This window comes from Dasypus novemcinctus, chromosome 2 (assembly GCF_030445035.2).
Source record: "Dasypus novemcinctus isolate mDasNov1 chromosome 2, mDasNov1.1.hap2, whole genome shotgun sequence".
Classification (NCBI taxonomy): domain Eukaryota; kingdom Metazoa; phylum Chordata; class Mammalia; order Cingulata; family Dasypodidae; genus Dasypus; species Dasypus novemcinctus.
Window position 1 is genome coordinate 129,664,799 of NC_080674.1, and position 13,946 is coordinate 129,678,744.

The 13,946-nt window shown below is 43.6% G+C and overlaps 1 protein-coding gene across 1 annotated transcript; it reads right to left on the reverse strand.

The window, feature by feature from the left end:
• Positions 1-373: 373 nt before the first annotated feature.
• On the reverse strand, positions 374-13,744 carry PPIC (peptidylprolyl isomerase C). The gene is made up of 5 exons (XM_004456891.4): positions 13,542-13,744; positions 6,476-6,589; positions 5,962-6,055; positions 3,407-3,591; positions 374-994 (listed from the first exon to the last, which is right to left on the reverse strand). Exons 1-5 carry the CDS (start codon positions 13,656-13,658, stop codon positions 866-868), a joined length of 639 nt encoding a protein of 212 aa, XP_004456948.1. The 5' UTR covers positions 13,659-13,744; the 3' UTR covers positions 374-865.
• Between the last annotated feature and the right edge of the window lie 202 nt (positions 13,745-13,946).

The following is a 13,946-nucleotide window of genomic DNA, read 5'->3' on the forward strand; positions in this document are numbered from 1 at the left end:
GGGGCCATTTTCCAACAGAGCTCAAGACAGACTCCGTTCTGGCCAGGTATGTTACAACAAGCTCCAACAGCATTTTACATTCCCATTTAGTTTAAACAGAGCCTGACTCTTAATCCTCACTATGTAAATAAGACTGGACTAAAAATGTTACAATGAGTAAAAATTGGTGAATAATCAGCTTAAGTGGTTGGGATGTGGACGGGCAGAGCTTCTGTACATTCTGATCCCAAATTACCCAACTGTGTTGGTGTTTGGTTTATAGGATTTACAGAACTCTTCAATCTGTTCGTTGTTAATACTAGAGTGCATGTATTTTATATATTAGTTTTTAAAAAGAACATTAAATGAAAAAAAGTCTCGCAAAAAGAGTTGATCCATATAAAAAGTATTTAATATAGAGCACAGCAAAGCACCTTCTATCAAGCTGAAATGACATAAGATATATCATATTATGCCAATCAATTTGTCCTTTACCTGAAAAGAACTTCTGTTTGAATACAAAATAATAAGTTTCATGTCCTTCATCTTTTTTTTGACAAATCTTTCAGCATAGTCCAACATGGGGATCACACTGAATTAAGGAAAACAATGAAGGTGTTCTTAGAAAGAAATTGTCAGTACAAAGTTCTCTACCTTAAAAATAGCACCACTGGGGGAAGGATATGCATCTTTTTAAGCACAAAGTCCCTAAACAAATGATTTGCAAATTCATGCAAATCAGACTTTGAGTGGTTGATTTTATAACTTTCCTGTCATCTGCCTAGGAAATTAAAAGAAAGTAAAAAAAGCAAAATTGTAACTCTGAAGAATCAAAAGATGAACACACACACGTGCCAGCGTTTGTTCTTTTTTTCAATTAGTCGTATCACCAGTCATTGATTTCAACCACAAAGGGCGTTTTCACATCAATCTTGCCACTGTTGACGATCCAGCAGTCAGTGAGTGGACGGTCATGCCCATCAGTTGCTTGAAGTTCTATGGAGTGCACCACTGACTGGTGAGAGAAAAGTTGACACATGGTTCAATTTGACCAGCCATTATGGCAACTGAAAGGTAAAATCAATGCCATATCAGAAACCCCAAGTGGGAAAGAAGTTGTGCTTTGTGTGTGTATGTGTTTTTATGATTATAGAAAACCCAGAACATTCAGATAATTTCTATATAACAGAATAAAATACACTCATTACCTTGCTACTCAGAGAAGATTGGTGTATTTCCTAACTTCTTTTTTATAAGCATTTTATATTGTTAAAAAAAGTATTAGATTTTTGTTTAAACACCTAGCTCTAATAAAAGATACTTCTACTCACCTGCTACAACCCAATGTAAGATTTAACATGGAGTTTGAGTCTATTTCAGCTCCATCAAATAACAGGTACAGGCATAATAAAATGGGCCAGAAAGCAGATTTAGAAGTTGACCTAGTTCATATATACTAGGTGACTGAAGCCCTTAGTCCATAGGTGGAGTCCAATACTAATGAACCCAAACCTACAGCAGTTGGGTAGCCCACTTCTCTACCCTGGATGGATTCACGCCCACGTGCCACTTCACCTCTCACACGAAGAAGGCAGGAACGATCAAGGACTAAGAAAGTAGGCTTTTGATGCATCTCCCAAGCAGGATTCAAACAGAAAGAGCAGCAGTGTCTGAGTGCCTTGGACACGGTGCCAACTAATTCGATCTGTGGCTAGACTTGGATTAATTTAGGATAAGGACAACCATTCTTCTAATAATGGATATTTCTAAATAGTTTATGTGTGAGTGTGTATGTGAGTGTGCTAAAGCAGTGGCTACACATCTTATTACCCGTGGTGTTTCTTTAAAAAAGCATGTTTTGCAGAGTTGGTATAGCTCAGTGGTTGAGCATGTGATCTGCATGTACAAGGTCCTTGGTTCAATCCCCAGTACCTCCTAAAAATATGCATATTTATGAACCCACCTCTGGGAAGTTCTGATTCTAAAAGGCTGAGGTGAAACCCAGAAAGCTGAAATGGTTAAACACACACATACACACACACACACACGTGCACGCGCACACACACACAACCCATATGGCTCTGGAAGATCAACAAAAGGAACTCAGGAGATACTGAAAACTCCTTAACAAAGTATGAAAAACTAAGAGTTTTTTTTTTTTTCTCTTAGAGAAAGTCTATAGCTTTCATTAGTTTCTCAAAGGAGTGTATGACCTATAAAAGGTGAAGTGCTGTTGCTCTAAGGCCAGGCAGCAGCCTCCCAGTACATATACAATGGGTAGAAGGATGCTGGTGCAGTTAGGGAAATAAGACACACATCTCGATTTTTCTTACAGCTTAGCATGATGTAATTTAAAATACTAATTAAATAAATAAGTGAATGAATTCGTTTACATTTAAACTAGTTAGAACCTGATTAGGCCCAGGGTTCAGGAACCCAGACCAGTTTAACACATGCATGCCTATCTTTAGCTCATTTCAAAAGCAAAGTTCAACAAGACACGGGGAAGTGCTAAAATTAGTTATTATTTAAAAACAGATTCTTCTAAGGAATAGTGCCGATCTTGAAATATAGGTATGATCTTTATTGTGATGGGATGTAAAGAGATATGAAGCGATACTTGCTAGTCCATTTCCCTGACATCCTGCTTACTAAAGCGAAATTCTATCTTGGATGGCTCAGTCTAAATACTTCTGTACCTTGTAAGGGAGGTTCTGAGTCTTCTGGCTCAGTTTCTGGCTTTTGGTGTGCAGAATCAGAATATTAGGTAGAAGATAAGAATTGCAAGGCGTGGGATTGGTTTATTTATTTGAATGTGTGAGGCAGAACAATTCATATGAAAACAAAATGAGTTCTGGAAGAAGGAATGGGAGTCAAGGATAGCTCAGGGCTGGGTTGAGCAGATTTAATAGCTGTCAGTTTAGGAATTGAGAGAGCTACTCTGAACAGTCAGTGAGGAAGAGAAATGTTGAGAGTGAAAGAGAATGAGCGTTTTAAGGGTTCTTATGAGTTATGAATTGGACCCCTTTGATCTTCTTTGAGATATGTCAGCATAGATTTGAATTATCTTTAATAATTTTTGGTTGCTAGAATATGTGTATCTGAATGCGACTTGTATCTGGATGGAACCAAACAGGGCTCTGGTTTTATGTGGATACATTAAAAAGGGCTTTCCATTTATATCAAGTAGTGTGATAATTAACTTCAGTACTCAGCTTCTCCATGTCAATTCCCTAATTTCTACTCCAATGCCTCTAACAATTAAAATATCATACCATATATAATTTATTCACCTTTGTGAGACCAGTCAGGGTATAATAATGGATCTCTAACAAGTGTATTTTAAGATTAAAATAAATCACTGAAGGTACTCTCTTCATAAATATAATACTTTGAAAGAGAAAAAAATATATCAGAATCATGTTACCATCCCATCGATGACTTTTCCAAATACCACATGTTTGCCATTTAACCAGGTGGGCTTGGTCAAGGTGATAAAGAACTGAGAACCATTGGTGTCAGGCCCAGCATTGGCCATGCTGACCCACCCAATGCCATAATGCTTCAGCTTGAAGTTCTCATCTGGAAATGTCTCACCATAAATGCTAATACCTGGGGAAGACAAAACAAAAAGGAGGCTAGTCAGCAGATTCATCTAAAAGCAAACTCTTCAAAGAGATGCATAAGGCTCTAGTGAAATCTATTACCAGGACTCAACAGGAGGTGGGGATGTGGAGGAGTAAAGGAGAGGATAAGACAGAACTCCTTGAGGAAACAGGGTACCAGAGCCTGAAACAAACAAAAAAGCCTAAAATTTGGCACTAGGGCCACACCCTGACCAGTCAGGTCAATGATTTCACTCTGAAATGAGAAGGCAATAAGGACAGGATGACATCTTCAAGCCAGGTGGAAAGATGGGTGAGCCATCCTAGGGGCTCAGGCTCTGTCCTGGGAGCACATCACTGGAGATAAGCTGAGTTCAGGTGTGGTGGGTCACTCCTCCCTCAATACCCAACCAGGATGCACCAAGCACCAAAAACACCAGACCTAATTCCCACAACAAGCCTACAGAATTGGCATTCTCAATCCCATTTTCGACCAATCTTGAAAATAACAGAGCAGAATTTGGACTTGTGACTTTCTGACTCTGGAGCTGTGCTCTTTCCCGCCTTGACACTAACAGCATTAGCAGCTAGCCTGGGAGGCGTTAGGCAGGATGACTTCAGGGCCCATCAGGACACAGAGCATCAGGCAATTGGGAGCACCCAGTGATCCAACCTTAAACAGAAGAACCACACAGAGGCATGTGGCCTGGAGTTATAACAAAGCAGCAGGGAGAACAGAACAGGTTTTCCCATAAAACAACAGGTTCACGACTGAGCGGTATATGCCCCTTCTCAGAGTGCCTGCCATGCCCATTCTGAGGGGCTCCTTAACCATGAGTAGGCAATCTCAACAATCTGGCTCAGTTGGAAGGAGCAGAAGTGAGTATCAAAGGCAAGTGACTAAGTAGGTGGTTGGTCAGGGATATATGAGGTAGCCTGGCATGAAAGCTCTGCCCTAAAGAAGGGTCTAAATGCAAACGGTTCAAAAGGTCCTCTCCGAAACTGAGAATCTTAACTCAAGGTACGTGTACATGTGCATGCACACCCACACACCTACACAGTGGGCAGGGAAGATCTGGGAAGAAAGAACACAGCAGAAAAAAAGGCAGAGTAAAGCTCAGTCACCATTCCTGCTAGGCCCTGGGGCAGGAAGGTGGGATTCCAGCACCAAGGGGACAGGCACAAGAGCTGCAAGGCTTTCCAGTGACACCTCACTATGCAGCAGCTGGGGTTGTTTCCTTGAGCATCCTCAACAAACCCCATTAACTGGAATGTCCTGAACATGTTTCTCTGCTCCATTCCACATCCTCCTACCTTACAGCTTTTTGTCAGAACTAAAGGTAATCTTCAGAAAGTACCTAGCAAATCAAAGTATTTAATGGTAGCTATTTTTGTTATTTAAAAAATCATTGCAATAAACATAAAATTAGAAAATAGTGCTTGTGTGTCTTTAAAAGTTACCAATTTTCTATCTCCCAAACCCGTACTTGCTGAATGAAAAATCTTAAACTGAAGTAAATTTAAATTCTGTGTAGTTACATACATAGTGTGTAGTCAGTTAAAAAACTCCCTACATTTCTGAGAGAAAATAGTCCATGGAAACTATAATCGATAATGAGAAGTAATGAGGGAGATGTGAAACTATAAATTTAACTATTTGTACTTTATAGAATTCTTTGTTTATTCAAAGCCATCTAGTTAATTGAAATTGTATGTTTATATTAGAATTCTGACAACTCAACTATTACTTTATAAGCTTCAAAAAAAAAATATTGAAAAGGCTGACAATAAAATACAAGGCACTTTTGAAAGAAGGGGTGAAATTTACCTGGTAATCCTTCTACCTACACACCAGTCTTGCCTTTCTAGCATGATGTCCCTCCTCTTGCTCAACCCATATCCACATTTTTATCTAACTGCCATCCCGGTGTGTACACAGTTTTATATTCTACCTTTTTCTTCCAATGACAGACTTTTTTCTGTTTTGCTATATATAGTAGTCTAGCATTTAAATAATTGCAATATATTCTCCCACCAATATATCTCAACTATAGAAAGACAATGAACCCCCAAACAACACTGTTTAAAATTAGGAAGGCTCACTCATTCATACCGACCAAGATTAAGGTAGATGAGGTCCCGAAACCTCTAACCTTCTTAAAGTGGGGTGGGGGGCTGGGGGCACATGAGGACCTCATATTTTTTGAATGTAACATTTAAAAGATAATAAAGAAGAAAAAAAAATCAAAAAAATTAGTTTAGTTGTCTTTATGACTTTGTTCCTTAAATCTGGGGATTCGATTTTGGTTAATACATTGTCTCAATCTTAGGTTTCAGTTTGTTAAGCGGGAAGGAGAAATATAAAAAATAATGTTACCTCCAGTGCCATCTCCAGCAGTGAAGTCTCCCCCTTGAATCATGAAATCTTTGATAACACGATGAAATTTGCTTCCTTTATATCCATATCCTTTCTAAAGAGATTATTTCAATTCAATATATAAGTAGATATAACCCATACTGAAAGATAAACCCCAGTGTTTATCTGGAAATGACAAAATGAGAGAATTAAACAAAATATCTACAGAACTTCGTTAGGTCCCCGCATGATTTTGACACCTCTCCCAGCACCCCCAAAAATGAACTGTGGAAGTAAGGAATTCACATAATGAGGAAAAAGAGAACAATCAGCATTCTCATTTGATGACTGTTTCCACCCAATTTCCAGAAGCCTAAGGGCACTTTGTGTCTGAAGAATTCAGATTTTATAGGAAACTAAAGTGAAATAAGATAAGATGTCATAGGTTCATCTGAACTACTCATTTCCCCAGAAAACATCTTTGAAGGAAGATCCAATTTTGTGCATGGTTAAAGGAAATAAAACCAAGACTTACCTCTCCAGTTGCCAGAGCGATGAAATTTTCCACAGTCTTAGGCACAACTTTTCCAAACAGGCCAATCACAATTCTGCCAATCTCTTTGTCTCCAATCATCACATCAAAGAAGACCTGCACATGGTTGAAAGGCAGACTGAAAGGTTAAAATGTGGAAACCACATATACAAGATAAATCAAAATTAAAATATGAAAATTGAACCACATGCAGAAGTATTTTATAAAAAGTCATGAAGGAACACAATATACATTAAGGGCACTCTAAAATAATTTTGTGGGTGCATTTCATTCACAAATATTCATTCAATCAACAAATATTTCTTGAGCCCTACCTAAGAGCACTATACTAGATACTGGATTTTAAAGTCTGATTCATTACTGTCAGAGACAGTAAATGAAATCTAAGAATTCCACTTCCCCACCACCCATTCTCCGTCCAGTTTCCCCACTTTGTGGATGAGGTTAGAGCGGAAATTGTTGCTCTTGTGAAAGGTAATGCTCTATAATCTTGGCAGGAGAAAAAATGTTGAGGAGAAATATAGGCTAACAATCCAGATTAATTTTTTTTGTAAACTTTGAACAGTGCAAAATTTCCATTGAGTTGTCAAAGATGTCTGCTGTCAAGAGGACCACAAAAGAAGATTAAAATACACAACAGTCCCTCAAAAAGTCAGCCACTCACTTCCAAGCACAATAAGGCACCCCCATCCAAAATACAACAAATTTTACACTTGAGTCCTGACAGAAACCATTTACCCTATAAACCTAGACACTGAATTCTGTCATCAAGTTTCCAAAGATACAAAATAGATATTGTTCTTTCTTTATCACAATATTTTAGTGCAGAAAAAAGGGAGCACATATCCAGAAATGATGTGAGTCACTATTTTGCAGATAAACCATAAAAGTTCTCTTTGGACATTTTTTTTTTACTGTTTCATCTGAAAAAAAGTTATACACATTTTGCTTCATAAATCACTGTGTTAAGATGATTTGAGACAGAACACTTGAAAAGGCCATGGAGTCAAAGGGCATTCTATTAGCGAGTTTAGATTATATGAACCAATTTACTGTTTGAATTGCTAAAAAAAAAAAAAAAAAAAAAAAGACCTTCATGAGATGGCTTAAAGAAATATAAGAAGGGTTGTCAAAGAAAAAAGATGTCTTTCGGTTTAGAAAAATCACTAAGTAAAGACTGTCAAGCTTTAGTTCAAGACAAGAGCTTCTGCCAATACATCAGTACTTCTGTCACAGGGTGATGTGGTATTTAGTGTTCCATGTGTCATTTTACAATATTCACTGCTCCGTGCATGCATTATTATTTACGTAATACAGCTTTACAGAATGCACCCCATATTCCTCCCCCCACACACAAACACACAGACCCTGGCCCTGAGATGAGGCAATCCAGGAGAGAAGAACTCGATAGTGGTTTGGGGATAGGAAGCTGCATCAACACAGCAAAAGCCTGGTGGGTGCAGAGCTCTGTCACAGAGAAGCCAGTTCTCCAAAGGGATTCTCAAGCCAAGGTGTGTAACTTCAATAACAGGCAATGATGAAGCAGCACTGGGGAAGAGAATCAGGGATGTAATCTTAAGGAAGCATTGTATAGGCCACCAGAAAAGTCTTCCAGCTTTGAAAATAAAGAAGACAAAGCCTGTGAATTTTCAGAAGGTGAGGAGAATAAAATCTGAGCGAGCAGCATGAGAACATGAAGAAAAAGTGCCTTTCACTTGGCACAACTCTGCAATAAAAACCTTATTTTTTTACACCAAGACTACCATGCATATTTTTTCCTAACTGCAGTGCCTGTATGTAAACCTTCAACTCCATGAGTAAATATAAGAAAATTTAGCAGCTCCTCAGTTTTCCCAACTCTAATGGATCTGATCAGATTAAATCTTATTTTATCAACAAGTATTTATCAAAGACCTATATAAAAGGCAATGTGAGGGGCACAAGTTGTACAAGACAGTCTCTGTGCTAGGACAAGTCAGTGAATAACCACTGGGCCAGACAGCATGTGACAAGTGCCCCAAGAACACAGGCCTGGAGAGATGTTAAGGATGATAGAAGACCTCATGGAGAAGGTGTGAGGTGACCAGGCCTGGCAAGATGGGAACAGTCTCCAGGGACAAGCATGGAGCACAAGCCCCACCTGGCAGAGTTCCTTCTGGAACCAAAGCTTCAAGGCAGGAAGTGTGGTCTGTGTGCAGAGAAGCAAGGCAACCCCTCAGGTCACACCCTAAAGGGGGTAAGGAACCTGAGGCTGGGGAAAGAGGCTCCCCCCAGTTCCAAAAGGCAGGAGGATGCCAACCTAAGAGGTCCATGCCTTACCAGGCAACAGAGAGCAGGGAAAGTGCAGGACCTGAGCAAGTTTTGGGAACTATAACTCAAGTAGGGGAGAAAGAAAATCTGGAGGCTCTTACACCAGTTAAAGAATGAGGTCATGATGGCCTGCACCGGGAGGTGGCAGAGGGAATGGAAGGAAGGGGTAGAGGAGAGAAATGTTTAAAGGAAGGGGGAAAGACTAGAGGAGGAAAGAGGAGGGGAAACAACTTGAAATTAGTTGGTGGTATGTCAATGTGCTCACCAACATACTCTTAGATAATGAATCCTCACCACATCCTTGGTGGGCAGGTACTATTATCATCAATTTACAGATAGGAAAATGAAGATTAGGTAGGTTAGGAATTGCCAAGGCTTCCCACCTAGGAATATGAGAGCCAGAATTTCAACCCAAGGCCGCCTCCACTTAAACTATGACTTATGGTTCATGTGGACCTACCAGTCTAGGCAGGGAGCCCCTGAGGAGAAGAAACGGTGTTTTCAGATCCCTAGTGCCCACCACAATGTCAGCACAAGTAGGTACTAAAATAAATTTCAAATGGGGCCACATCAGTTGATACTTAAATGAGGATCAAGGCAGACATAGAGACAGGAGGTGAGGGTGGGCTGGCGTGGCGCCAGGCAAATTCTCTCACTACCCACCCCCTCATCATGAGATCCATCTCTCACTTTCCTGAGTGCTCTTGTGAACCAGGCCCTGTGTGAGGACAAGGGAGGGGCTACAGAACTCAACTTCTGGGAAGCAGACTTGGCCCAATGGATAGGGCCTCTGCCCACCACATGGGAGGTCCAAGGTTCAAACCCCGGGCCTCCTTGACCCGTGTGCAGCTGGCCCATGCGCAGTGCTGATGCGTGCAAGGAGTGCCCTGCCACACAGGGTGTCCCCCGCGGAGGGGAGTCCCACATGCAGGGAGTGCGCCCCCTAAGGAGAGCTGCCCAGCGCGAAAGAAAGTGTAGCCTGCCCAGGAATAGCGCTGCCCACACGGAGAGCTGACACGACAAGATGACCCAACAAAAAGAAACACAGATTCCTGATGCCGGTGATAAGGATAGAAGCGGTCACAGAAGAACACACAGCGAATGGACACAGAGAGCAGACAACTGGGGCGAGGGGGGGAAGAGAAATAAATTAAAAAAAAAAAAAAGAACTCAACTTCCCTCATAGAGCATACAGTACCATGGAAGAGAAAACCCAAGTACATGATTGGCTCTAATATAAGGGGAAATTGGGTTTTATAAGAAGACAAGGACGGATAAAGTGCCATGGTTGCAGGTGGTGCTTATCTGTGGTCATCAGGGAGAGCTTCCTGGGAGAGGTGGAATTTGGGTTCCATGTTGCACTTTGGGGGTGTGGGGTCACTTCTTTTTTTCCCTCCAGGCTGCCATTGAAAGTCATTTGAAAATTATGGGGGCACTGAAGGTTAGAGAAAGGCAGGCAGGAGAGGGGAGAGGTACTCACACAGCTTGATCCAAACCCTTGTAAGGCTAATCCTGCTTCCATTTCCCAAGTAACTAGGGAAGATACTAAGTGTTAAGAGCTGTGAGGTCAAGGAAACCTCAAACCCAGCTCCGCCACTTAATGGCTGTGGGACTTTAGGCAAGATAATTAAACTCTGTGCTCCAGTTTCTCATCTGTAAAATAAAGATGAGGGTTCCTTTCAGGCTAGCTCTCACAGTAGGATTAGATTAACACAAAGATGAATTAACACTAACAAATGACCTCTTAAATCCCATACTTGGGCTGAGCATTTCACCTGCTTTATCACATCTAATATGCACAACCCTGGCAGGTAGAAATTATTTCTGTCTCCATTTTATAGAAGAGGAAACTGAGCCTCGACACCAGACAACTTGCCAAAGTTACCTACCTGTGGCTTCTTGTCTATTCCATGCAGAAAGTACTTGCAAGCTATGACATGGGTGCACCGGGAAAGATGGCAGAGTTATTTTGTACACTCTCAGCATGTGACCCTGCACAGAACCCATGGTATTTGCTGGAAAATGCTGGGCCTTCATCTCTAGTTCAATGGATTCTGAGACTAACGAGCCAGGGCCCCCACCTGAGCCTCTTGCTGGGACAGCACGCTGCAGGTTTGGCCAGGCAGTGGGCACCTTGGTGAGGTCAGAGACCAGCAGCTCACACCGCTCTCGTTTACGGATTCTTATATTTAAGTGAAATCAGAGGAAGAGGGAAAGACTGCTGCGAAAAACAATACACAGAGCAATGGCCAATTAACCTCACAGGAATCATTTTCAATATCTTCATTGCCCAATATTTTTAGTTTAAAAGTTCACTGCGAAGTAATTCAACAGAGCTGAATCTATAGAAAGCTCACCTACACAACTAGCTTTTATAACTTAATGATAAATTAGATATAAAAAAAGGAGGTATGTTAAGTGAATCGAGTACAGGTACACACTCACTCAGGGAGGGCGGTGGGAGGCTAGATGTCAGGAAGCTCCAACCCTTTCCTACCCGGCGGCACTCAACCCAGCCCCTAGCTGCCTCTCAGCTTACTCTTCTAGTGGTTCCCACACTAGAATCTCCCAGAAAACTTTTAAAAGATAAGGGACTGCACTTCTGCTTTCTGGCTACCTGAGGATCAAATGCCATCATGAACAACAACTATCTGGACCAACCAAACCCTCAGCAGAAACAAGTGGTCATCCGTGCCTTTACCCTGGGAAGGCAACAACACCTCAGAGAGAAATTTGGAGAAAACTAGCTAAAATGTAAAGGCTACACCAGATGTCATCTTTGTATTTGGAAGTATGACCATTTGATGGTGACAAGATTGGCTTTGGCATGATTTATGATGCCTCGGCTTATCGAAATAAAAATGAGCCCAGACACAGAGTTGCAAGACATGGCCTGTATGAGAAGAAAAAGAGCTCAAGAAAACAGCAAAGGAAGGCAAGAACAGAATGAAGAAAGCCAGGGGGGCTGCAAACACCAATAGGATTCTGCAGTGACTCGATAGGTGATTGTGCAAATTTTTCACCAGATGATTAACAAAGCTATAAAAACTTAAATAATAAGAAGATAATGGGTCCCACTCCAAAGATTGTGATTTAATTGCTCAGGGTGTGTCTCTGCCTTGGGTGTAATTTAAAAGTTTCCTGAGTGAAGTTTTTGCCAAATTAATACTATAATTAGGGGGACATACTTATGCTAAAAAAAAATTGTTGATCTGAAATTCACATTCCTGTATTTTATCTGGCAACCCTACTCCCTTCCCCTCATACCGGTCTAAATCATCAGCAAGTCTTCTCAGTTCCCCCCCAAAATCTCTTTCACATCCATCCCCCTCTCCCCATCTCCATCACTACCATCCCAATCCAAGCCACCATCATCTGGATTCTGGCATGAAGCCCTGGATGGCCTCCCAGTCACTCTCCACTGAGACCACAGAAATCTTTTAAAAGCATATATGAGGTCATGTCATTCCCAGGCTTACAACCCTTTAGCTGCTCTAACTGCACTTAGTAATAGTACCAGTACACTGCTCCATCCCCAATTCAGCTCTGTGGCCATTTCCCACCGCCAGATGCACCTAAAAGATGGAGGCACTGGGAGTAAAGACTCAATCAAAACAGCCATAGGTTAATTCCTCCACCCCTCCACCTCCTGGTTTGGCTTTTGTGCCTGCTTTTCTGCAACATCGGATACTGGGCTGAACCTCCTTCTACCCACCCCATTGCCCTCCCCTTTGCTCGGGTGGGTCTGCGGTGGAGGATTTTGGCATTCAAATAGTTCAAAAGTACCATTTCCACTGGCAAACACCCATGGATTTTAAGACTACTTTCATCCGCGCCCCCGCCCTCTTCCATGACCCAATGCCGAACGTTACTGCCAAGTGGGTTTTCTAGAAGTGGTAATCATGGGCATCAAATCGTTACCTCCCTCTTCTTCTCCCCTCTCCCTTCATTTTCCCCTCACCCTCCCATTACCCTTCTAACCGAGGATAAAAATACTGAAAATAGAACCGAAGCGGTACCAGTACGAAGCCGTAAAGAGGCGGCCCATGGCAAGTTTTTTGTGTGTTTTTTCCTTTGCTTTTCTGTTCCAGATTAAAAACCTGGCCGGATTACATAGGTGCCACTTTTGCGGTGCTAGCACCACCCAATCCCAGAGCCGGCCCTCAGCCGCGAAGTCTAAGAGCGCCCCTCTCCCTCTCGGGGGAGGACCACGGTTCCAAATATAGGACAGTCTCTCGTTCCAGCCAGCGGTTCGAACCTCTTTCCCGACACCTGCGCGGCCGGGACGGAATCCCGGCTCCTCCGGGACCTGCTGCAAGCCCCGGCGGCCCGGAGCGCGTCGGGTCACCGTCCCGCCTCCCCCGCTCCCGCCCCCGCCTTCCTCTCGCCGCTCCCAGTGCCCGCCACGCCGAAGGGAAGTACTCGGGCTGTCTCCTTCCTGGAAATAGGGCCCGCCGGTTCCGGAAGCCTCTCCTAGACCCGTGGGCGATCACGTCGGAACACCACTCGCAGACCAAGCAATCCAAGCAGCCCGCGGCGGGGGTGGGGGCCGGGACTCGGTCTACCCGGCGAGCGTCGCCCCTCCGCGCACGACAACGCCCCCGCCCCCCCCAGCCCGGCGGCTGCCTCCCGTCCCCTGCGTCCCAGGACGCCGACTCTGTGATAGGGGACCCAGTCCCCAAGCATCCCCAACTCCCGGCCGGAAGGAGGAGCAAATTGGTGCCCGCGGTTCGGTCACCTTGGCCGTCACTGAGGGGCCTCGCTTGGAGACGCCCGAGGCCCCAGAACAGGGCACGAGCGCGCCGAGCCCCACGCAAAGCACCAAAGGTAGCAGCAGCCGGAGACCCAGGCCCATGGCGAGCGGTGGTGGTGACGGCAGCAGCTTGGGAGCGACCAGACTCCGGGACCGCTGGCGGGACTCCGGGCCGGCTGCGCCTGCGCGCTCCCGCTTGGGAGCCGGGGGTGGGATTGGGAAGCCGGGGCAGGGCGGGGACCCGGGACGCGCTCCTCCCAAATTCTGCTGCGACCCGGACCTTTTCCGAGAGGGAGTAGCCCAGGTCCGACAGCCGCGGCCGCGGGGAGTGCGCTGGGAGCCCGGACCCGGAGGGAGCGCGCGCTGCTGGGGCGCGGAGCTAGGGCCCTT

What these genes read in the sequence shown, in the direction of transcription:
- PPIC (XM_004456891.4), bottom strand. Translation starts at nt 13,658, where the DNA reads ATGGGCCTGGGTCTCCGGCTGCTGCTACCTTTGGTGCTTTGCGTGGGG. An exon ending in GCCCCTCAGTGACGGCCAAG is followed by an intron (nt 6,590 to 13,541) that starts GTGACCGAACCG and finishes AACCATGTGCAG; the next exon opens with GTCTTCTTTGATGTGATGAT. An exon ending in TGCTGGAGATGGCACTGGAG is followed by an intron (nt 3,592 to 5,961) that starts GTAACATTATTT and finishes TGTCTTCCCCAG; the next exon opens with GTATTAGCATTTATGGTGAG.